Genomic DNA, 25292 nt, shown 5'->3' with positions numbered 1-25292 from the left:
CTGTAGTCCACCCCTCTCCACCTGGCTGCAGGGTACAACCGGGTCAGAATAGTCCAGCTCCTACTACAGCACGGTGCAGACGTACATGCTAAGGACAAAGGGTAAGTGTGTTTGTTGTTTGCATGCGCTTTAGGGTGAGTGTCGTGTTGGAGTGTCCGTCCGTCCCCCCCAATAATGTTTCTGGAATGTTGAAGTTCACACGTTGCTGAGACACTTCATTCGACCTCCTTACCTAATTAACTTAGTTTCTAATTGCACAGAGATATAAAGGCTCTGTCCCTGTAATGTCCTAATGCTGTCTGTGTTCCTTTCTCCCTCAGTGGTCTGGTACCTCTCCACAATGCATGTTCCTATGGTCACTACGAAGTCACAGAGCTGCTGCTGAAGGTTAGAAACTCTATTTTGCTTTTTTGTGTGCTGGTATGCTTGTTACGTGGCGGCTATGGAAGTGAGAATCCTTTAGCTCTGGGTAGAGATAGAGGTCCCTGAGGAAGCAGTTATTGTCAGGTGTTTTCAGAGGGGTTTGTCACAGGCTGAGAAGCCTGACCGGCTTCTCCTCCTTCGACGGGAGACAGACCGACTCGGACTTCATTCTCTATTCACTTTGTCTTTGAGATGAAGTGTCCGGACTGACTGGCATGTCTAAGGGAAGCCATCGTCACTTATCTCACGTTTCATGTCAGACACCCAACGCCTGGGTCGTGTTCACACCTTAATACGCCGTTTTTCTTTGCTCTTATTGAACCCGTTCAAAACATAGTTTTTCAGAAACATGTCTGCCACTTTATTTCCTTCACCATGTGTACGATGTGTAACGGCCCTCTCTGTTTCCTGTTAGCATGGAGCGTGTGTGAACGCCATGGACCTGTGGCAGTTCACCCCGCTCCACGAGGCTGCCTCGAAGAACCGCGTGGAGGTGTGTTCTCTGCTGCTGAGCCACGGGGCTGACCCCACCCTGGTCAACTGTCACGGGAAGAGTGCTGTGGACATGGCCCCCACCCCAGAGCTCAAAGAGAGACTCACCTGTGAGAAAAGACATCTACTTACTGACACTCACACACTGACCTATAGACTCTCCTATGCACTCACATGCTGAAATAGTTTCCCCCTTTGACGACTTGGGAGAATAATGGAAGTCTTATGGCGTGTGTGTAAGTGATGACATGGTTTCCCCCCTGTGTGTGTTGTGTAGATGAGTTTAAGGGGCACTCTCTGCTCCAGGCTGCGCGGGAAGCAGACGTGGCCAAGGCCAAGAAGTCCCTCGCTCTGGAGATCATCAACTTCAAACACCCACAGACACACGAGACGGCACTGGTGAGGCACACTACACACACACACACACACACACACACACACACACACACACACACACACACACACACCACACAGTGTTAAATGGACTCCTCCTCTTGTGTTGCAGCACTGTTCAGTGGCCTCTCCTCACCCCAAGCGGAAGCAGATCACAGAGCTGCTGTTACGTAAAGGTGCCAACGTCAACGAGAAGAACAAGGAGTGAGTCTCTTCCTGTTTAACTGAACTCTGTCTGACCTCTAAAGCGATCCTCTAACCACTGCTATATCATGACGATGTTGACCCAACCCTGTGTGCGTCTGTCTGTCTCTGCAGCTTCATGACCCCCCTACACGTGGCTGCTGAGAGGGCCCACAATGACATCATGGAGGTGTTGCAGAAACATGGAGCAAAGGTACAGTGTTCACCTCACCCGTCCATCCCTTCTGCCATGCTCTCTAATGGTCTTGCTGCTTGTATCAGCAAAAGGGACAAGTACAATGGAAAATACTTAATCGGAGTGTAAATCTGCAGCCGTTTGAGTGAACCCAGACCCTGTGAGACGGGATGTTTTTCTAACAAAAAAAAGGCTGAGATCTGTCTCCTCAGTGTCCGGGTGGGTCTGAAGTTACCACTTGTTTTAGAGCTCAGTCATTTATAGTATTATTGAGACCAACGACAGGACGGACTGGGGGGAAAGACTGTCCTCCTGGCCGATCAACTGCCTGCTTCTGAGAGCTCCATCAGATAAGAATGAGCAGATGGATGGAGTGTTCAGAGCCTGCCAGCCCCCCCCTGAAGAGCCCGTCCTCACCTTCACAGGCGGTCCTTCCCTCATGCAGACCTAGTGAAAGACGTGCACCAGTTCCACAATGTTTCAAAGCCAGACAGCCACTAAAGAGAATCCTCTTGATAGCTTCCCTCAATGGAATTCTCTCAATAGTGTGAGTTGTGTTTTTATATGACTTTCTAAAGAAAGACGTCAGAGACGGACATGAGAGAAAGGCTCCTGGGTGCTTTTGACAGTTGAGTATCTATCCAGAGAAGAGAAGCCTCCAAACAGTGGTATTTTAACTGTCATGTCTGGGCTTGTCTTATTCATAGTTATAAGGGGAGGTAGCTATCCCCCCCCACAGAGGCCCAGCACTACTTAGCTGGTTAGGGAGCATGACAGATGGAACAGACATCGAAAGGTAAACTGCAGCACTTCCCTGAGCAGAGCAGGCAGCCTTTTAAACTCGCTGCCGGTATACGGTGTGTTAATGGAAGATTTGATCACTTTTAAGTGCCTGTATTAGAAAGCATTGGCTGCGCAGTAACATGCTATACATGTTACAGGGTCTCTGACTCCAAATGTGCATGTAATTTACAGTATCAATGTTTATGACCGCTATGTTTGATGTACAGTTACAAGGATGACATGTCAAAACCTGTGTTGCTCTGAACAGAATTAGCCTATGCTGTGAAGAAATGTAGCCCAAAACACACCTGAATGCGCTAATGACTCTATTCTATGTGCACCAAAATTACTACCGTTTCCCCGGAGTACGTTGTGTAGGCCACTAAAAAATACCTTTCATTTTTATTCTGTTTATTCCGTTCATTTTTTTCTGTTTCCCCCTGTGTTTATTTCTTCCGTTTTATTTGTTGCTCTCAAAATCACACTTATTTATAGAGAAAAAAAAACATTTGGTGTTCTAAGTCCACATCAATGCTTAAACCACATCAGGAGACCACTTTTGAGGTCTAGGAAAAATACATAAAACATTGGGGTGAATTGAACCTTTTAAAGCAAGTGCACACCAGCCTAACCAAGCGCTCATGTGATTGTTGAGTTTGCATAACACATGGCCACTGGATTAATGCAAATAATCATGATGTCATTCTGCCAGGTAGGAGTAGGCTACTAAGTAGTTAGCATTTAATTGAGAAGGTTTTTGGTAAAGCCTTTCCATCTCTACCAAAAGGTTATTATTAGCATCATCGCTAACGGCTACGCAAAGTGTAGACCTGCCCATTCCCGTGCCGTTTCAGAAGTTGCAGGAAAATACAATTCACTGATGCATTTTGTTAATGTCTTTTTGATTAACTTGGCCAAATGAATGAGTTTTCTTATAAGTTCAATGCATTTAGTTGATTTCCTATTGAGTTTGATACATTTTTTGAGTTATTTCATTCCATTTTTATGTCTGGATTCCATGGTTCCATCCACGTTGTCTGCAGTGCCGATTGTACAGGGCCCAACTTTCGAAAGCGTGACACTGTAACATGGTATTTTCTAAATTAGCTAGTCATGCCGGCAATAGAACACGCGTTCAAATTATACCCATCCGACCCAGATTGCGATTTATAATGGACCGTTCTTGGATTGCGTAAACATCAACAGTGATTCAGTGATGGTGGGGATGCAGGGCTGTGTTCCAAACAAAACAACAACAGTGATTCAGTGATGGTGGGGATGCAGGGCTGTGTTCCAAACAAAACAACAACAGTGATTCAGTGATGGTGGGGATGCAGGGCTGTGTTCCAAACAAAACAACAACAGTGATTCAGTGATGGTGGGGATGCAGGGCTGTGTTCCAAACAAAACAACAACAACAGTGATTCAGTGATGGTGGGGATGCAGGGCTGTGTTCCAAACAAAACAACAGTGATTCAGTGATGGTGGGGATGCAGGGCTGTGTTCCAAACAAAACAATACGGATGTCCTTGCTCTAGTTCCTCAATGGCACAGCTAGGGGAGCTCAAGAAAGCACCTTTTATAATTAAAGGCGCTCTTCTTTGAGTCAGAAAAGTGCACTGGAATGACTTGGGAGCTGTGCCTACTTTGGAGATGTGTGTGACCACTTGGAGACACCAGTGAGACCTCTCACTCAAACCCTTTCATTTTTGGTCTTTTATGTTGAACCTACCCCACATTTTCTATGAATATCGTTCTAGTCTTACTGAATATATCCAGAGGCCTTTCAGATTTCACAACAAATGCTGCGAAAAGTACAGTAAAATGTCAAATGAGTTCTGTTGTCCTCGCCTTTTGGTCTGATCATTTCCCCGTCATCTCTCTTCAATTTCTACCATGATTATGCTTCTCATGTTTATTTTGTTAGAAGCATTTCAATTTGGCCCTATTCAAAGAGGCCAATTCCCATGAGAAGGCAGGGTTAACAAGTAAAGTCGAGCAGCGCCTGGTATTGGAGTTTTGCTGCTGTGCTCTGATCAGTGGGTCTGTGGGGAGCAGCGCTGTGGTGTGAGTATGTTCTAAGCAGAGCCTCCCCTTTCATTTGGAGTTGTACAATCAGTAATAAATCGAAATGAGAATATCCCAGCAGCTAAGGGAAACGAAGACAGGGCAGAATAAATAAAAGTCAGGCAGGAAGTCATCTCAGACTTGAAACGCTCGGCTCTGGTACACAATTGTACAGTGAGACGAGCATACATTTATACACGTACATATGCAGTTGACATCCCACACACACACACACACACACACACACACACACACACACACACACACACACACACACACACACACACACACACACACACACACACACACACACACACACACTATCTCTCCCAGTTCCTGCTCGGTGCTGATAGTCTCTGAAGAGCTCCAGCAGCCCGTGGGCTCGGCTGATTAATTATTGTTTGTGTTCATTTCAAAATGCGTGAATTTAGTTGCACAGCTCAATCCCCACAACTCTCAACTCCTCTCCCTCTCATCTCCTCACTCTTTTCTGCTCTCCCTCCCTTTCTCCCTCCCTCTCTCAGATGAATGCCCTGGACACCTTGGGGCAGACAGCCCTGCACCGTGCTGCAATGGCGGGACACCTCCAGACCTGCAGGCTGTTGCTGAGCTACGGAGCAGACGCCTCCATCCTCTCACTGCAGGGCTTCACCGCCTCACAGATGGGCAACGAGGCCGTGCAGCAGATACTCGATGGTACGGAGAGCGAGAGGGTGTGTGTGTGTGTGTTACTCTAAGACACTGGTTGGTGATACTGTGACGTTGTACTTCTCTCTCTCCCCCAGAAAATGTACCAGTGAGGAACTCTGACGTAGACTATCGTCTCCTGGAGGCAGCTAAAGCTGGAGACATGGACACTGTAAAGGTAAGATTCTCATTTAAGTCGGTGTGTGTATGTGTGTGTGTCCCTACTATAGGTATGTATAACGAGTTGACTCACAGGAAAAAAAGAAGGCTAATAAGCAAGTTTACATGACATGCCCAGGACCCGTTGATATGGAAACTGTTATTTGATTTTCTGCTACTCCATGTTCTGGTGTATGAACTCACTGGACTGCGTCGCCTTCAGCTCAAGATATTCTGAGAATGTTTTTGAAAACTTGCCAGTTTCATCACGGCTGCTTTCGCCGGTTTGATCTGAACTAGGCTTTGGTCTCACAGCTCACACTAATACTCTCATTCTGCCTGCAGACAGCTTGAGCTGCTGTCAGAATGTTGAGTGTGTCACTCTTTAGACTGCTTCTCTCTCCCCCTCTCTGTGTGTGTGCACTTCCCACGCGTGTGTGACCATGCTCTCTGCAGACTTCCTGTGCGACTGTCAGAATGTAAACTGATTCTCTCCTTGCAGTCGTTGTGCTCTCCACAGAATGTAAATTGTCGGGACCTGGAGGGTCGTCACTCCACGCCGCTGCACTTCGCCGCTGGCTACAACCGTGTGGCGGTGGTGGAGTACCTGCTGCATCACGGGGCCGACGTCCACGCTAAAGACAAGGGGTGAGTCTTTCTGGCTGGCTGGCTAGTTTTCTTTCGGTAGCCATCTTGTTTGCTCAGGAATCTATATGTCTGTCTATCTATCACCTTCTGTCTGGGCAGTGATTTCATCTTCTCCGCTCCACCACTCCCCCAGATGATATAGAATCTAGATCAAAGATGTTATCGCTCTGTTGTGTTTCCTCAGGCTATGTCTCTTATATTAGACCCAAGACATTTCAGAGTAGGTAGACGCTCATCACTTTCTAACCCCCCCTCCGCTGTGTCTCCCTTTGCTCTCTCCCTTTTTCTCCCTCTATCACTTTCTATCCTCTCTCCCTCCCTCCCCCTCTCTGTGCAGAGGTCTGGTGCCCCTGCACAATGCCTGCTCCTACGGTCACTACGAGGTGGCTGAGTTGCTGGTGAGACACGGGGCGTCGGTGAACGTAGCAGACCTGTGGAAGTTCACCCCTCTCCACGAGGCTGCAGCCAAGGGCAAATATGAGATCTGCAAGCTGCTCCTCAAGGTATGTCCTGTCTAAAACCGAGTTAGTCAGTCCCCTCAGTCTCTGCAGACTGTCACACGCTTTCTCAACCTTTCTCTGTCTCCCTCCCTGTTTTAAGCCCTTTTTTACAGAGATGTACTGTAGAAAGTCATAACGCTTCAGTATTAGAATTTTACCACATGATAAAGCCCAGTGGTAGTTACACTGTTTATTATGGCTGAATAGCAGACAGGAACACCACTTGTGTTTTATGGGCTTTTTTAAAATTAGATTTAGCGCTTTAGAGACTGGCCGCGGTGATCGGCAAAGGTCTCATAGACTACAATGGGGGTAGGGCGGCAAAACACAAGAAGTTTTGCAAGCGGCGCAATGTGTTGCACTTGCTCCCATGAGCGGTGCCACTGGCTCGAGCGCCCGTAAGATGAAATTGGCCGATGTCTTGAGCGGCCACCGGGCGTGGTTGACCAATTAGCAGAGTTCATCTTGTCAGCCAATCAAGCAATGTTTTATTGACAACATTTGAGCAGACAACAACCGGGACACTGGTCTCTACACACGGTAGGCGGATCTTCTTTTGTTTCAGTTGCCATTTACCGGGGCCCGTGTGTAAGCACCTTTTTTTATGGTTTTGTTCATCATTAGGGTTAAGCTGTTCCCAATTAATGTGAGTTCTAAAATCATAAGGACGTCAGAAACATATGCGTCTGAGCAGTGAGCTGGGGAGTTATTTTTGGTAGCGTTATCTTATAAGAACGCCAAGAGCTGCTGGAACGTGTTACTTCCCACCTCATGGTTAGAGGGACAAGTGTTGCATTGAACTTGATGCACATGATAAGAAATGACTCCGTCACCTCAATCAACAACTGTGACAATTTCTATCTAAAGAGAGCTGGTTTGTTTAGTTTCGCCCATCACCCAAACATCTAACTGTGCCTAACTGCAGCAGTCAAGAGGCATACTTCCTTCCGTATCTATTTGGACAGTGAAGCTAAAATAACAAAGGTTGCTCTATACTCCTGCTTTTTGGATTTGAGATCAAATGTTTCATATAACGCGACAGTACAGCATGTCACTTTCTATTTGAGGGTATATTCATACATAACTGTTTCACCGTTTAGAAATGAAAGCACTTTATGTATCTTGTCTGCCTATTCGAATATGTCATAGTTATTATGACAAATTCCCTTTACAGGGTATTAAAGTAGTCCAAAGGTTTAGCATTGGGTCCCATATTCCTATAACCCAATGATCACATCAAGCTTGCGACTCCACAAACTTGTTGGATTCATTTGCATTTGTTTGGAGTTATGTTTTCTTCCCCCAAAAGGAACTTTTGATTTGATCTCAAATCCATTTGATCTCAAATCCAAAATGCTGGAGTATAGAGCCAAATGTAAAAATGTAGCATCACAGTTCAAATACATAGAGAAAGAGTGTATATTCAGTGCTTTTCCTTAGCAATCCATGACAAGTCTCTCTGCTCTGCTGGTTCCCTCAGCATGGGGCGGACCCGACCAAGAAGAACCGTGACGGCAACACTCCGCTGGACATGGTGAAGGATGGGGACACGGACATCCAGGACCTGCTGAGAGGAGACGCTGCCCTGCTGGACGCTGCAAAGAAGGGCTGTCTGGCCCGCGTCCAGAAACTCTGCAGCCCAGAGAACATCAACTGTAGAGACACCCAGGGACGCAACTCCACCCCCCTGCACCTTGCAGGTAAGACTGGCCACCAAGACATAGCCAGGGGCACATAGACCCATCTAGTTGTCTAGTTCTCTCACGTCACCCCGCTCCTCCGCTCTCTCCACTGGCTTCCAGTTGAAGCTCGCATCCGCTACAAGACCATGGTGCTTGCCTACGGAGCTGTGAGGGGAACGGCACCTCAGTACCTCCAGGCTCTGATCAGGCCCTACACCCAAACAAGGGCACTGCGTTCATCCACCTCTGGCCTGCTCGCCTCCCTACCACTGAGGAAGTACAGTTCCCGCTCAGCCCAGTCAAAACTGTTCACTGCTCTGGCTCCCCAATGGTGGAACAAACTCCCTCACGACGCCAGGACAGCGGAGTCAATCACCACCTTCCGGAGACACCTGAAACCCCACCTCTTTAAGGAATACCTAGGATAGGATAAAGTAATCCTTCTCACCCCCCTTAAAAGATTTAGATGCACTATTGTAAAGTGGCTGTTCCACTGGATGTCATAAGGTGAATGCACCAATTTGTAAGTCGCTCTGGATAAGAGCGTCTGCTAAATGACTTAAATGTAAAAATGTAAATGTAGTTGGACGTCTGTTACTGAACTTCTGTTAACAATTATCAATGGCTGTTATACTTGTCAAAAGGGCCAGATTTGATGAATAGCTTAATCAAATCAAATGTTTATTTGGCCCATGCTTCGTAAAAAACAAGTGTAGACTAACGGTGAAATGCTTGCTGACGGGTCCTTTTCCCACAATGCGCCGTTAAAGATAAAACGTACAAATTGTGACACATGGAAAAAATACACGGTGAAATGATGGCAGATATGTTAAGATCAGCGTAAAAAAAACACACACACACACAAAATGGTCACGGGCCAATAAGACAGCTCCCATCCACTGCAGCAGTCACATGCCATACCACGTCAAGTGTGACCTCATGGAAGCCTGGAAGCCACTGTATTTTCAATCCAGCCGTAAGTGGCGTTCTAGATTCCCGCAGTGTGTGTGTATATACAGTGGGGCAAAAAAGTATTTAGTCAGCCACCAATTGTGCAAGTTCTCCCACTTAAAAAGATGAGAGAGGCCTGTAATTTTCATCATAGGTACACTTCATCTATGACAGACATTGTAGGATTTTTGATGAATTTATTTGCAAATTATGGTGGAAAACAAGTATTTGGTCAATAACAAAAGTTTATCTCAATACTTTGTTATATACCCTTTGTTGGCAATGACAGAGGTCAAGCGTTTTCTGTAAGTCTTCACAAGGTTTTCACACACTGTTGCTGGTATTTTGGCCCATTCCTCCATGCAGATCTCCTCTAGAGCAGTGATGTTTTGGGGCTGTTGCTGGGCAACGTGGACTTTCAACTCCCTCCAAAGATTTTCTATGGGGTTGAGATCTGGAGACTGGCTAGGCCACTCCAGGACCTTGAAATGCTTCTTACGAAGCCATTCCTTCGCTGCCCGGGTGGTGTGTTTGGGATCATTGTCATGCTGAAAGACCCAGCCACGTTTAATCTTCAATGCCCTTGCTGATGGAAGGAGGTTTTCACTCAAAATCTCACGATACATTCATTCTTTCATTTACACGGACCAGTCGTCCTGGTCCCTTTGCAGAAAAACAGCCCCAAAGCATGATGTTTCCACCCCCATGCTTCACAGTAGGCATGGTGTTCTTTGGATGCAACTCAGCATTCTTTGTCCTCCAAACACGACGAGTTGAGTTTTTACCAAAAAGTTATATTTTGGTTTCATCTGACCATATGACATTCTCCCAATCTTCTTCTGGATCATCCAAATGCTCTCTAGCAAACTTCAGACGGGCCTGGACATGTACTGGCTTAAGCAGGGGGACACGTCTGGCACTGCAGGATTTGAGTCCCTGGCGGCGTAGTGTGTTACTGATGGTAGGCTTTGTTACTTTAGTCCCAGCTCTCTGCAGGTCATTCACTTGATCCCCCCGTGTGGTTCTGGGATTTTTGCTCACCATTCTTGTGATCATATTGACCCCACGGGGTGAGATCTTGCGTGGAGCCCCAGATCGAGGGAGATTATCAGTGGCCTTGTATGTCTTCCATTTCCTAATAATTGCTCCCACAGTTGATTTCTTCAAACCAAGCTGCTTACCTATAGCAGATTCAGTCTTCCCAGCCTGGTGCAGGTCTACAATTTTGTTTCTGGTGTCCTTTGACAGCTCTTTGGTCTTGGCCATAGTGGAGTTTGGAGTGTGACTGTTTGAGGTTGTGGACAGGTGTCTTTTATACTGATAACAAGTTCAAACAGGTGCCATTAATACAGGTAACGAGTGGAGGACAGAGGAGCCTCTTAAAGAAGAAGTTACAGGTCTGTGAGAGCCAGAAATCGTGCTTGTTTGTAGGTGACAAATAGTTATTTTACACCATAATTTGCAAATAAATTAATTAAAAAACCTACAATGTGATTTTCTGGATTTTTTTTCTAATTTTGTCTGTCATAGTTGAAGTGTACCTATGATAAAAATTACAGGCCTCTCATCTTTTTAAGCGGGAGAACTTGCACAATTGGTGGCTGACTAAATACTTTTTTGCCCCACTGTAGGTCCGAATGGTCATGAGTGTGTGTAGCCAGATGGCCAAGGCTGTTGGATAAGTCTGCCCTCCCTGTGCCCGTGGAAGGCCGTGGCTCAGTGGAGGGGGGACAACAGATGGGTGAGGGTGAACAAACAGTCACAGGAGGCAACCGGGAATGGACCTGGGCTGGGACAACAGTCAACGGCTGACCTGACACAAACCTCACACCACACCATGTGTTTACTACAGTATGGCCTCTCTCTAGGTGGCGGATGATCAGGACAGACGCCTCTCGTTTCATGCGCTCACCCACTTTCTACCGCAGCTTGATTTCACAGTTAAATTAGCAACTTTCGACCGCGCGGCGGAAATGAAGATTGTGTGTGTGTGTGGTGATTCAACCGTTTAATTACATTTACATGCAATACTACCACTTAAACTTAGTGTCTCTAGTCTATCATTCACTTCCATTCTGCTAACTAGAGGTCCGTGCTGCAGTGGAGGTTTCGGAGGTCTTTAGTCTCCATAACACGGCAGCTCAATTATCTCCCCCAGCAGAACATTAAGTCCAAACACCCTGCTGCTGGGATAGATGTGTGTGTTTAATAGTGTAAGATGTGTGTGTGTGTATGTGTGTGCCAAGCAGACATCTCCCCCCCTCATGTTCACAACCGTGAAGAGCTGAGAGGAGCGAGAGACCTAATCTATGAGAATGACTTTGATTAGCGGTCTCCTCATTAAAGTAGCAGTGAGAGAGTCTGAGAGTGTAAGCGACGCACACGCCCAGAGCCGTGTGTGGATCGGCATCGGGCTGCAGCTAATAATGAGTGTTAATTAGACTGGGTCCTGGAGGGGAGTCAACTAGAGGGAACAGTGTGCTCACCGTGCCTCCAACACACCGCTGCGGAACCGATTTCTGGATTTCTGTTCAATTTCTCACACCATAAATTGCTGCAGTGGTATAGGGTCACTTCTCCTTTGAAGCTGAGCTCGTTTGAGACCTTGAAAGAATACTGAGAAGGAGAGAGAGAGAGCTACGGAGAGAGAGGAAGAGAGAAAGAGCAAGGGAGAGAGGGATTGAGATACCAGTGTCAGATGGAACACTGAGCCCCATGGTGCAAGAGTAATCCAAGTTGCACCCTTTTCCTCGCAAAGGTCTCTGAAAAGTTTTGGCTAACCAAATGAGGCATTCATGGCAATACATATGAGCACATTTCGGTGTCTGCATTAATCCATTGTGTCCCCCACCAGCTGGCTACAATAACCTGGAGGTAGCAGAGTACCTGCTGGCGCATGGAGCTGATGTCAACGCCCAGGACAAGGGGGGCCTCATCCCCCTCCACAACGCTGCCTCTTACGGGGTGAGTGCCATAATCCATCATCTCACCCCCCCCTTCTCCAATCCATGGAGCACAGCCCAAAAAGTGGACTATTACTTATGAACACCAGTGTGCCAATGACATTTACTGAGCCAATCAGAGCTCCTCTCTAGTCCTGTTCCCCCACACGGCCTCTCTGTGCTCCCTGCTTATACCAAACACTCTGTTGTGTTCCTGAGTGTGACACATTGTGTCGGGCGTGTAAATGTTGTGCTGTAGAGGTCCCTCCAAGGCCGAAGAATCTCATCAACTTTTCATACAACACTGCGTTTCATCATTCATTTAGTAGGGAAGCACTGCCGTGGCCCATTGAGGGAGGCGCGTTGTGAACACTGGCTGATATGGAGATGATACGGAGAGTGGTCACAGAGAGAGAGAGAGCACAGCAGCACTGACAGGAAACACAATCTCGGTCTAAATCAAACAAGCAAAATAAATGTCCAAGCCATAACCAAACCCTCTGCCACCCTAAATCAAACGCATTCTCAGGGACAAGCCACAACCAGCCCTTCTCCCACCCTAAATCAAACTCATTCTCAGGGACAGCTCTGACCATTGCGACGACACAGATGGGGAAACGTGGCCATTTGTTAAGCTAATAGGCAGTCCAAATGGCCGATGTTTGTGTTCTTTATGCCATTTAGTCCAATAGTAATGTGTAAGGGCCTGGTGACATGATTAGGCCCAAGCAGGAAGCTCGGAGCAGTCTGTTTTACGTAACAGCCCTGGGTTATGAGATGGCTCTCAGTCCAGTCCAGCGCCTGCTACCCTTGGCATGGGACCCGAGAACTGCTCCTGCTGCACAACTATCTGCCTGTGTGCTACTCTGACTTCCATTGTGTAGGTGTGGAGTGTGTGCTCCTTAGGCCCATGGGTCAGCTGGTTGCTGGCAGGCCTTGGCTGACCTTGACTGGGCCTGTCCCTTCTATATTGCGTAGGGCCACTGTGTGGGTGTGCGTGACAGTGTGTGGTGATGATGAAATGTCAGTGGGCTCGGCTCAACACTGAGATGATCACAGAACACTAGAAAAACGTCAGACGTTGATAGGGTTTCTAAGTTCTCTCTTTCACTAAGTTAAGTCATTGAACTGATTCACTCCGTCATTCACTGAAGGATTTGTTTCTTTCGGGTCATTCAGATTTGATTTGTCCCTGTTGTTTCTCCCGCAGCACGTGGATATAGCTGCTCTCCTGATCAAGCACAACACGTGTGTGAACGCTACAGATAAGTGGGCCTTCACCCCCCTCCACGAGGCGGCTCAGAAAGGCCGGACCCAGCTGTGTGCTCTGTTATTGGCCCACGGAGCTGACCCTACAATGAAGAACCAGGAGGGACAGACGCCACTGGACCTGGCTACGGTACACACACGCACACACACGTGGAATTACCTCCGGTAAATGGCCTCTCACAAAGTCACTCTGCCCTTTAATTCTGGAATACACAACCGTAGCTTGTTAGGATTTCCATCGTGTTCTGATATTAAGAAGTAATTCACTTTAGGCAATTAAGACCTTCCTTCAGATGAACGCGATAGATGGTTTACTGTGTAAATCAATGAATATGTTTATCATAGTATCCTCATTACATGTCTGTTTCTTGTCTCCCCTGTCTCAGGCTGATGACATCAGAGCGCTGCTGATTGATGCTATGCCTCCAGACACCCTGCCCAGCTGCTTCAAGCCTCAGGCCACGGTGGTCAGCGCCTCGATGGTCAGCGCCTCGGTGGTCAGCGCCTCGGTGGTCAGCGCCTCAGTGGGCAGCGCCTCGGTGGGCAGCGCCTCAGTGGGCAGCGGCTCGGTGGGCAGCGGCTCGGTGGTCAGTGCAGCGGACATCTCTCCGGCCTCTACGCCATCCTGCCTGTCTGCAGCCAGCAGCATAGACAACCTGGCCGGTCCCCTCAGTGAGCTCACTGTGGTTGGAGCCACCGGGCCTGCAGACGGAGCCGCCGGGTCCGACAGGAAGGAAGGACAGCGTACGTAACCCTTCCGTCTTTTATATATCACAGATAGAAAATGATTCAACTTTGTATCCAGCCAAGAGTGGACATTTTCCCTCAGCATCACCATACAAAGTAGGCCATCAATGTGAAAAATGCAGACTCCCATAATACGGCAATACGTGTGAAAAATAGTTTGTCTGATTTGTCTGAGTAGACCGTATTTAAGCCGTCATTTGACACATTGTCTGTTTTGTGTTTTATTCAACAGCCATCCTAGACATGAACATCAGCCAGTTCCTGAAGAGCTTGGGGTTGGAGCACCTGCGCGACATCTTCGAGAGGGAACAGGTAAATGCACGTATCCTAGTGGTCCCTGTACAAACCAATCACTTTCACTGTTTCCCGTTCATACACCTCCGTCACTCACGTCTAAAAAGCTCAACTCTCAGTCAATCTGTCATCCGTGCCGCTCTGTCTGCAGCTGCCCTTTTTACTGGGCCTTCAGTCAGTCAGTCAGTAGTATTACTTGCCCCCCTTATGCATAGACAGATCATCTCAGACAGGCTGAAATCAGACTTCACCGTGCTGCATGGCCAGACACTATGAAATTTCCCTCATGCTGCAGAGCAGACTGCACTCTCTCTCTCCCTCCCTCTCCCCCCTCTGTCTCTTTCTCTGCCTGTGTCTGCAGCAGCTCAAAGTGCCCGTGTCTCCGGCAGGGTAGTTTAGACTGACCTCTTCATCCCACCACTGATTGATTTTAGGGGGATGTTGGGTTCCACGCTGAGCGGCGTGTGGTGTTAGGGGTGTGCGGGACGACATGTCAGGTGAAATCAGGCTGGGGACATGGTAGCCATGCTGGAACAGAGAGGGATCTCATTTGCACATAGATGAGCAGAGGGATCCCTGCAGCGAGGGAACGGGAGCGAGGAGGGAGGTCAGGAGAGGAGAGCAAATCAGACCTTATTCAACCTTCCTGTCTCTCCTAAAGACAAGTTCAGAATCAGAGCAGCCAGGAAAGGAAAGGAAAGGAAAGGAAAGGAAAGGAAAGGAAAGGAAGGAAAGGAGAGGAAAGGAGAGGAAAGGAGAGGAAAGGAGAGGAAAGGAGAGGAAAGGAAAGGAAAGGAGAGGAAAGGAAAGGAAAGGAAGAAGTTACATGAAGGAAGGGGTTTACTGCTTAAGGAAAAAGTTCCAGTCTTTCAGATGTAGAGAAGCTTATGAGATGAAAGTGGAGTGGTTTGTTCTCGTACCAGATTGGTTTTTGGTTCCTCACCATTATCACTGCATTACAGATTCCCGCTCCAGCTGTTGAGTGTTTTGTTCTATATTTTTATTTTGTTTTATTTTTAATCCCAGCCCCGTCCCGCAGTTGGCCTTTTGGTAGGCCGTCATTGTAAATAAGAATTTGTTCTTAACTGACTTGCCTAGTTAAATAAAGGTTAAATAACATATATACCACAAGCCTGTCCTCCCCAATTAAGGTGACACCAACCTCCTGTGCTGCATTATCACATCTGTATGTTAGTCACACGTAGGGGGTTCCTTTTCCTGATTGATTAGACAGGGCCAGTGGCCCGGGTGCCAGTGTGTGACAGACCTGTCTTACTTGTGATGGATAGCCAAGGAGGAGGCTATTTGAGATTGGGAGTGTCAGAGAGAGAAGAGGTGATTCAGCCTTAGAGGATATATGCTCAGGGAATAGAAATTATGAAGTGTGTCAGCCCACACACAGTCACTAACCTACCCCATACTCACACCACGACCTCTTCATAGTTTCTCTATATTACACTCTCTCTATGTGATTGTGTGAGAGTTTGTTTGTCCATATCTGAAGGTTTGTTTTTGGTGAATAGACTAGAGGATGCTGTGTTAAGGATGAGGATTCTCCAGTGTTGTTGATCAGTGAATATGCATTTGAGTAGTGAGTTACCCATTTAAACCCCTCTCTTCTCCTCAACCACTGGCTAAGTGTATCCCCTCAGTGGCTGGAGAGATTTTACACAACTCCCTGCACTGGCCAGATGAGTGAGGGTTGACACAGACCGAGAGGGAGAGAGACGGCTCTAAACCATATCTTGTCATATCTTGGTAGAAATGGGTCATGGTCGGCTGCAGGGCTAGAAATGGTGGCCAGCAAGTACATTTAACCAGAGAACTAAGATAAATCTACAATTTTTTCTGGAATTTGTTGATATTCCTCTTTCTGAATGTTACATTATTTGTAGCGGTCTGTGACTTGCTATTCTCTGCACTGTCACAGTCTCTTCGTTCTAATGATATTATGATTGGATGCATTTCTTTGGAGAGCCACTCCGATTTGCTGTGTTTAGGATGCTCTGTCTCAGCTCCTGTTCTTGATTGGCTGATTGTTCTGTTTCCGTGCAGATTACGCTGGATGTCCTGGCCGATATGGGCCACGAGGAGCTGAAGGAGATTGGGATCAACGCCTACGGTCACCGCCACAAACTCATCAAAGGCATGGAGAGACTCCTAGGAGGACAGCAAGGTCAGAGAGCCAGATCTCAGCCAAGATACTGCCAGCCGGATCGTTTTCCATTCATCTCATCCCTTATTGATTTCATATTTAAGAACTCTCTTATACAGTATATAGTGGCTTAATTGGCCACACTGGCTTAATCCAGAGAGTCTAAGGTTATTTAGGAGGACTGTTTAACCTCTTATGAAGTAATACTAGACATGCACTCTGCTGCTTACCCATACCCAATGTCTCTCAGTACAGCCTGCTACTCAGAGGACACCACCTTTAGCCCTGTGTTATTGTGCTTTCTCGTGGAGTTCGACAAATGTATTGAATTGTCACTCCACTATGTCACAGTAATACAAAAGACAGATTTTTTTTTTTTAATATTTTGAAAACACATTGTTGACCAATCAAAATGAGTTATGAGACACTGAAAACAAACAGTCAAGCATGGGACAGGCGTCGTCTATACTCCACTACTACACTACATCTTCTGTGTACGCTGCCTGCACCTGCCCGCCCGTCCAGCATCACTACTCTGGACGGTTCTGACTTAGAATATGTGGACAACTACAAATACCTAGGTGTCTGGTTAGACTGTAAATTCTCCTTCCAAGACTCACATCAAACATCTCCAATCCAAAGTTAAATCTAGAATTGGCTTCCTATTTCTCAACAAAGCCTCCTTCACTCATGCTGCCAAACAGACCCTCGTAAAACTGACCATCCTACTGATCCTCGTCTTCGGCGATGTCATTTACAAAATAGCCTCCGATACCCTACTCAATAAATTGGATGCAGTCTATCACAGTGCCATTCGTTTTGTCACCAAAGCCCCATTTACTACCCACCACTGCGACCTGTACACTCTCGTTGGCTGGCCTTCGCAAACCCACTGGCTCCAGGTCATCTACAAGACCCTGCTCTGTAAAGTCCCCCCTTATCTCAGCTCGCTGGTCACCATGGCACTCCAGCAGGTATATCTCACTGGTCACCCCCAAAACCAATTCCTACTTTGGCCGCCTCTCCTTCCAGTTCTCTGCTGCCAATGACTGGAACGAACTGCAAAAATCTCTGAAACTGGAAACACTTATCTCCTCACTAGCTTTAAGCACCAGCTGTCAGAGCAGCTCACAGATTACTGCACCTGTACATAGCCCACCTATAATTTAGCCCAAACAACTAACTTTTACCCTACCGTATTTATTTATTTATTTCTCCCTTATTTCTACTTTGTGGGGAAAAAATAAAACAAGTACACTGGACAAAAGGTCAATTAGGCAATTTATAGAGAAATGTCTTCGTTGGAGGATAAGGTAGCGGGGCTTTGGTGCGGGCATTTACATTGTTACCTGATACAATTTCACATGATTCATTATTTTCATATGCTGTGTTCTCGTCCCTCTGCTCCAGGTGCTAACCCGTACCTCACGTTCCACTGTGCCAGTCAGGGTACGGTGCTCATAGACCTGGCCACTGACGATAAGGAGTTCCAGTCTGTAGAGGAGGAGGTATGTGCTATAACTATAGCTCTCCTCTACCACGTAGCCCTGATTTGGTCCCAGGGCTACTTGCTCAGTCGGCAGCGCAACGACACAGATCATTTCCTCAATCAAACGGACAATCGAAAACAGGCCTTTGTTCAATTAGATTCTATCAGTGTTAGAAGTGGACACGGTCGACTTAGGAGAAGTAAGGACATCGGACCAAAAGCTCTGTCGTGACACCTCTGTCTTTACCGTCCTCACAGTTGCAAAGTACGATCCGAGAGCACCAGGATGGCGGCAACGCAGGTGGGATCTTCAGCAGGTACAACATCCTAAAGGTGAGTCGTAGGCGTCTGGAGAGGAGACAACCTCCCCAAATCCCTATTCCTCCTCAATAAACACCTCTCTAATAACTGGTAATAAGACGAAGATTTGAGCACGTGGGCAGTTCTGTTGAGTCTGACTGTGTGCGCTCTGTCCGTCTGTAGATCCAGAAGGTGGTGAATAAGAAGTTGAGGGAGAGGTACTCGCACAGACAGAAAGAGATCGCTGACGAAAACCACAACCACCACAACGAGCGCATGCTCTTCCACGGTAGTTTTTCATTTACCCAGTACCTCTACCATTTACCCAGTACCTCTACCATTTACCCAGTACCTCTACCATTTACCTATTGTTTCTGTTGAAGAGAGACAATTCTCTTACAACATTTGTTTCTGAATGAGGGTTGTCCCCCCCCCTTCTTCTGCCAGGCTCTCCATTCATCAACGCCATCATCCATAAGGGTTTTGACGAGCGGCATGCCTACATCGGGGGCATGTTCGGCGCGGGCATCTATTTTGCAGAGAACTCCTCCAAGAGTAACCAGTACGTGTACGGGATAGGAGGGGGCACGGGCTGCCCCACTCACAAAGACCGCTCCTGCTACGTCTGCCACAGGTCAGACTCACTCCAGACGTTCCTTAATGATGTGTGATGTGTAGCCTGTTCTGCAAGCAGAGGCTGTGTGTATGCTGCTGTTTCTAATCCATCTGGTGTTGTGTATTGCAGCCAATTGTATGTGCTGTTCCGATGTGTGTGTGTTATGAATGATCTCAAGTTGTGTAATGTTCTGGCGTGTGTTAAGTTGTTTATTACAGGGAGGTGTGTGTTTTGTTCTAATGTGTGTGTGTGTGTTGGGTTGTTGTGTGTTGCAGGCAGTTGTTGTTCTGCAGGGTGACCCTGGGTAAGTCCTTCCTCCAGTTCAGTGCCATGAAGATGGCCCACGCCCCCCCTGGACACCACTCTGTGATTGGCCGGCCCAGCGTCAATGGACTGGCCTACGCAGAGTACGTAATCTACAGAGGAGAACAGGTCGGTCTAACACACACACACCTTTCACAAGAGCCACGGTTCCACAGTGCAAGTCTGTCGAAAAGCACATACTGTAGATGTGTTGAGACTGTATGGTTGGTGTTTATAATGACAATGACTGTTCTCTCCCACTGTATTCCTCAGGCGTACCCAGAGTACCTAATCACGTATCAGATCCTGAAGCCAGAGAGCACACCCTCATCCACAGCCGGAGAAGAACAGAAGTCCTAGTCCAGACTGAACCAGACCAACTCACACCCAACTTTACTGGGAAAGAACCAACCACAGAGACTCTTACCAGAAACACTTCACACATTCTGGGCTGAGCCGGGACAAACCCCAGCCCCTTAACTCAACTCTACACCAATGGAAAGATTTCTTTGCTCCACTTGTTTTGTTGTTGTTCCATTTCACTATAAACGACCAGTTTCTCACAACCACCACCCATTTATTCTTTCCTCATCCTACTTCAGTGTTTACATGAAAATGTTGCCTTCCCGGGAAATCGTCATGTTGTCGCCCCCTAGTGCCCATCTCCCGGTCTCTCGCTCATGGTTGCTCTTTGTCGTCACTGGTTAAGGCCAAATAGAGAGAACCAAATGGATAATGGTTAGGTCAGACATTGGGACTGAAGCTCATTGGGTAGTGGTTAAGGTTAGAGATGGGGACTCATAGCTCATTGGTTAGTGGTTAAGGTTAGAGATGGGGACTCACAGCTCATTGATAAGCAGTTAGGGTCTGTGATGAGGACCCATGCCAGTCTGCCTTTACCTGAGTGTTAGCTGCCCTAATGAAGCCTGGCAGAGGCTTCTCTACCTATCCCTCAGACAAGGATAGAGATTAGGGTGGGTGTAGTAGTGCATATACTAGCCTCACTCAGAGCCATGTGTCTTCAACAAGCCTGGCAAGGGAAGCTGCAGTATACAGACCCCGAACACAGATCATGTGTTACTAAAAAGACAACCAATCCCTTTCCTTTCCAGCACACTAATATTTTAAGCAAAAAACTCATAAAAGCATTAGACCTCATTTATGATATTAACTCTGTATTATTTTATGATATTTTCAAGTTGGTTTTACGTTATTGTTTTGACTTTGTTTTTAGAGATGTGTACACTATAATGGGACCATGTCAAAACGGGGGACCTGCCGGTTTTTGACCCCTTTCTGATTATTTTTTTAAAAGTTGAGGTGATATATAGTATTCCTCTCTGGGACCATTAAGGGTTTTCTCTCCATTCCTGGATTTGATGGAACATCCTCTAGAAGGTTTCAGATTGGGAACAAAAAGCAAGTGAGAAAGTACAGCGAGCTATGACACCTGTAAAACTCTTATAATTACTATTATTTGTATTATTATAACGTTACTTTGCACAAGAAAACACTGAACATCGGACTTTTCATGACCATTGCCCATCCAGTCAAGCTCATCTTTTAATGGATTTGCACTTTTTAACGGGAATGATTTTTAAGTTATTTGAAAATTAATTGAAAATAACGTTGGAAAAAAAGATGTCCAGTATTGTACAGTGTGTAGCAGACGATGCCTTTGTAAAGCTCACCATGTTGTTAACGGAAGAAGAGTGGGCTGTATTAGTACTGTAAATTAAGTGGGGGTTTTTGTGGATCTTTAATGCTTTGGGTTTTTTCTGGGGATGAAATTGATTTTTTTTTAGTTGAGTGTGTTTCTCAATTGTACCGTCTTAAGATTGTACCTGGATGAACTGTTTGCAGCTGTGTTTTCATCTTTTCTTAGTCACTATTTGCCATATTCGTCCCTCTGCTCTTTGTCCTCTTTCTGAGGCGTAAACAATAACTTTTCTTATTTCCTGCTGGATTTGTCTACCATCCTCTGGGAGATGGCAGTTTGAAGCGACAGAAGTAGTAGTGGCTGATTTGAATTGAAAGACTGTGTCTCGGTCTCCTCTCACTAGCTGGGCTCTATCTGCATCTTGCTGCTGTGGTACTGTGCTTTCCCTATTGTTTCCACTGCTAGGATCACTAGTCCTCCATAACTGCCTGTGCTTTGACCGGAATGTTAACGCATCTGTTACTACAGCCTGGAGTGATTCCCAAATGGCAAATATGTGTCCCAAATGGCGCCCTAAACCCTATATAGTACACTATTGGCACTGGTCAAAGGTTATACACTATATAAGGAATAGGGTGCCATTTGGGATGGAACCGTGGTCTCAATCCCCCCCCCGCGTTCCTTCAGACCAACAGCGCCTGGAGAGAGCCTCGCTGCCTCTACCTACTTCCTACTACAGTTTCTTATCTTATTTTACCACTGGTTATTTTGTTTTCCTGGTGCTGAAAGATCCTGCAATGACCCACTCACAGCTGATCTGCAGACTAATGTAACACTCCTCAGTGTTGTAGAGTCTTAATAAAGTACATAACTTCACATCCGACCAATGCCTATTCCCTGCTACTTAACTCACGATGAAGTAGTTCACTGAAGATCGTTCCGTCTTAATGTTAGACTTTGAATGGCTTTTGTTGAAGTTAAATGCACAGCATATAAGTGTCCCGCTTAAGGAGCAGGGCCTTGTATTGGCTACACTACATACTGTACAGGACATTCATGGAAATGTCTAGATTAGACACTGAAACAGTATTGTCCATGCTATGCATTCCTGTAGACAGAGGGTAAAATTCATTTCATTAGAAACTGAAACAGTATTGTCCATGCTATGCATTCCTGTAGAGGGTAAAATTCACTAGACGCTAAATCCGTATTGTCAATGCTATGCATTCCTGTAGAGGGTCAAATTCATTAGACACTGAAACAGTATTGTCCATGCTATGCATTCCTGTAGAAGGTAAAATTCACTAAACACTAAATCCGTATTGTCCATGCTATGCATTCCTGGAGAGGGTAAAATTCACTAGACACTGAAACAGTATTGTCCATGCTTTGCATTCCTGTAGAGGGTAATTGATTTCCTGCGAAGTGGGGGAGATAAATAGGTGTGAGGACAGAGTTGACCATTACCTCAGCGATCCCATGCAGGAAAATACGGATGTTTAATCAATCCTCTCATTCAGAAGGCCCATTAGAAATCAGTCGGTCAAACCAAGCAATCTATCCTCCTGTTTGTCACACAGAGCAAAATTGTGTTCTCTGCTAGATGATGTGGATGGACCTAGAGCTTGTATGATGATGTGTTTATTATGCATAGTGTATAGGCCTATACATATATGGAGGGGATATGCTCACAGGCCACCCCCAGGTGGTGAAGGTAGGAAACAACACCTCCACTTCACTGATCCTCAACACTGGGGCCCCACAAGGGTGCGTGCTCAGCTCCGTCCTGTACTCCCTGTTCACCCATGACTGCGTGGCCAATCACTCCAGCAGAGGGAGCACCCCCTTATCCACATCGACGAGACCGCAGTTGAGAAGGTTGAAAGCTTCCAAGTTCCTCGCGTACACATCACTGACAAACTCAAATGGTCCACCCACACAGACAGGTGAAGAAGGTGCAACAGGAGGCACCTTAAACCCTCACAAACCTTTACAGATGCACAATTGAGAGCATCCTGTTGGGTTGTATCACCACCTGGAATTGCAACTGCACTGTCCGCAACCGCAGGGCTCTCCAGAGGGTGGCATGCATCACCGGGGGCAAACTACCTGACCCCCAGGTTTATTTATATAGCCCTTCGTACATCAGCTGATATCTCAAAGTGCTGTACAGAAACCCAGCCTAAAACCCCAAACAGCAAGCAATGCAGGTGTAGAAGCACGGTGGCTAGGGAAAACTCCCTAGAAAGGCCAAAACCTAGGAAGAAACCTAGAGAGGAACCAGGCTATGAGGGGTGGCCCGTCCTCTTCTGGCTGTGACGGGTGGAGATTATAACAGAACATGGCCAAGATGTTCAAATGTTCATAAATGACCAGCAGGATCAAATAATAATAATCACAGTAGTTGTCGAGGGTGCAGCAAATCAGCACCTCAGGGGTAAATGTCAGTTGGCTTTTCATAGCCGATCATTAAGAGTATCTCCACCCCTCCTACTGTCTCTAGAGAGTTGAAAACAGCAGGTCTGGGACAGGTAGCACGTCCGGTGAGCAGGTCAGGATTCCATAGCCGCAGACAGAACAGTTGAAACTGGAGCAGCAGCACGGCCAGGTGGACTGGGGACAGCAAGGAGTCATCATGCCAGGTAGTCCTGAGGCATGGTCCTAGGGCTCAGGTCCTCCGAGGGAGAGAATGAAAGAGAGAATTAGAGAGAGCATACTTAAATTCACACAGGACACCGGATAAGACAGGATAAGTTCTCCAAATATAACAAACTGACCCTAGCCCTCTGACACATGAACTACTGCAGCATAAATACTGGAGGCTGAGACATGAGGGGTCAGGAGACACTGTGGCCCCATCCGATGATACCCCCGGACAGGACCAAACAGGAAGGATATAACCTCACCCACTTTGCCAAAGCACAGCCCCCACACCACTAGAGGGATATCTTCAACCACCAACTTACCATCCTGAGACAAGGCCGAGTATAGCCCACAAAGATCTCCGCCACGGCACAACCCAAGGGGGGGCGCCAACCCAGACAGGAAGATCATGTCAGTGACTCAACCCACTCAAGTGACGCACCCCTCCTAGGGACGGCATGAAAGAGCACCAGTAAGCCAGTGACTCAGCCCCTGTAATAGGGTTAGAGGCAGAGAATCCCAGTGGAGAGAAGGGGACCGGCCAGGCAGAGACAGCAAGGGCGGTTCGTTGCCCCAGAGCCTTTCCGTTCACCTTCACACTCCTGGGCCAGACTACACTCAATCACATGACACACTGAAGAGATGAGTCTTCAGTAAAGACTTAAAGGTTGAGACCAAGTCTGCGTCTCTCACATGGGTAGGCAGACCATTCCATAAAAAAGGAGCTCTATAGGAGAAAGCCCTGCCTCCAGCTGTTTGCTTAGAAATTCTAGGGACAATTAGGAGGCCTGCGTCTTGTGACCGTAGCGTACGTGTAAGTATACACGGCAGGACCAAATCAGAAGGATAGGTAGGAGCAAGCCCATGTAATGCTCTGTAGGTTAGCAGTAAAACCTTGAAATCAGCCCTTGCCTTAACAGGAAGCCAGTGTAGGGAGGCTAGCACTGGAGTAATATGATCACATTTTTTGGTTCTTGTCAGGATTCTAGCAGCCGTATTTAGCACTAACTGAAGTTTATTTAGTGCTTTATCCGGGTAGCTGGAAAGTAGAGCATTGCAGTAGTCTAACCTAGAAGTAACAAAAGCATGGATTAATTTTTCTGCATAATTTTTGGACAGAAAGTTTCTGATTTTTGCAATGTTACGTAGATGGAAAAAAGCTGTCCTTGAAACGGTCTTGATATGAGATCAGGGGATATGCTCACAGGCCACCCCCAGGTTGTGAAGGTAAGAATCAAGATCTTGAGATCAGGGTCCAGAGTAACACCGAGGTCCATCACAGTTTTATTTGAGACGACTGTACAACCATACAGATTAATTGTCAGATTCAACTGAAGATATCTTTCTTTCTTGGGACCTCGAACAAGCATCTCTGTTTTGTCCGAGTTCAAAAGTAGAAAGTTTGCAGCCATCCACTTCCTTATGTCTGAAACACACGCTTCTAGCGAGGGCAATTTTCATTGAAATTTCATTGAAATGTACAGCTGTGTGTCATCGGCATAGCAGTGAAAGTTAACATTATGTTTTCGAATGACATCCCCAAGAGGTAAAATATATAGTGAAATCAATAGTGGTCCTAAAACGGAACCTTGAGGAACATCGAAATGTACAGTTGATTTGTCAGAGGACAAACCATTCACAGAGACAAACATATCTTTCTGACAGATAAGATCGAAACCAGGCCAGAACTTGTCCGTGTAGACCAATTTG

The 25292-nt window shown here is 46.7% G+C and overlaps 1 protein-coding gene across 1 annotated transcript in view; it reads left to right on the top strand.

Moving 5' to 3' along the window:
* Positions 1 to 21822, top strand: part of LOC118387759 (poly [ADP-ribose] polymerase tankyrase-1-like) — a 115668-nt gene extending 93846 nt beyond the window's left edge. The window contains exons 6-27 of the mRNA XM_035776445.2: positions 7 to 101; positions 321 to 387; positions 839 to 1025; positions 1193 to 1314; positions 1421 to 1512; positions 1627 to 1705; positions 5062 to 5233; positions 5323 to 5402; positions 5886 to 6031; positions 6369 to 6534; positions 8012 to 8231; positions 12019 to 12128; positions 13317 to 13505; positions 13762 to 14119; positions 14355 to 14434; positions 16472 to 16592; positions 17982 to 18079; positions 18319 to 18393; positions 18544 to 18649; positions 18808 to 18994; positions 19252 to 19408; positions 19553 to 21822. Coding sequence (XP_035632338.1) covers positions 7 to 101; positions 321 to 387; positions 839 to 1025; positions 1193 to 1314; positions 1421 to 1512; positions 1627 to 1705; positions 5062 to 5233; positions 5323 to 5402; positions 5886 to 6031; positions 6369 to 6534; positions 8012 to 8231; positions 12019 to 12128; positions 13317 to 13505; positions 13762 to 14119; positions 14355 to 14434; positions 16472 to 16592; positions 17982 to 18079; positions 18319 to 18393; positions 18544 to 18649; positions 18808 to 18994; positions 19252 to 19408; positions 19553 to 19639 — 2994 coding nt within the window. The 3' untranslated portion in view covers positions 19640 to 21822. The remainder of the gene's footprint in view (positions 1 to 6; positions 102 to 320; positions 388 to 838; positions 1026 to 1192; positions 1315 to 1420; positions 1513 to 1626; positions 1706 to 5061; positions 5234 to 5322; positions 5403 to 5885; positions 6032 to 6368; positions 6535 to 8011; positions 8232 to 12018; positions 12129 to 13316; positions 13506 to 13761; positions 14120 to 14354; positions 14435 to 16471; positions 16593 to 17981; positions 18080 to 18318; positions 18394 to 18543; positions 18650 to 18807; positions 18995 to 19251; positions 19409 to 19552) is intronic.
* The last annotated feature ends 3470 nt before the right edge of the window (positions 21823 to 25292 follow it).

This window comes from Oncorhynchus keta, chromosome 9 (assembly GCF_023373465.1).
Source record: "Oncorhynchus keta strain PuntledgeMale-10-30-2019 chromosome 9, Oket_V2, whole genome shotgun sequence".
In the NCBI taxonomy this organism is placed as follows: domain Eukaryota; kingdom Metazoa; phylum Chordata; class Actinopteri; order Salmoniformes; family Salmonidae; genus Oncorhynchus; species Oncorhynchus keta.
This window is presented reverse-complemented; position numbering and strand designations above follow the sequence as displayed.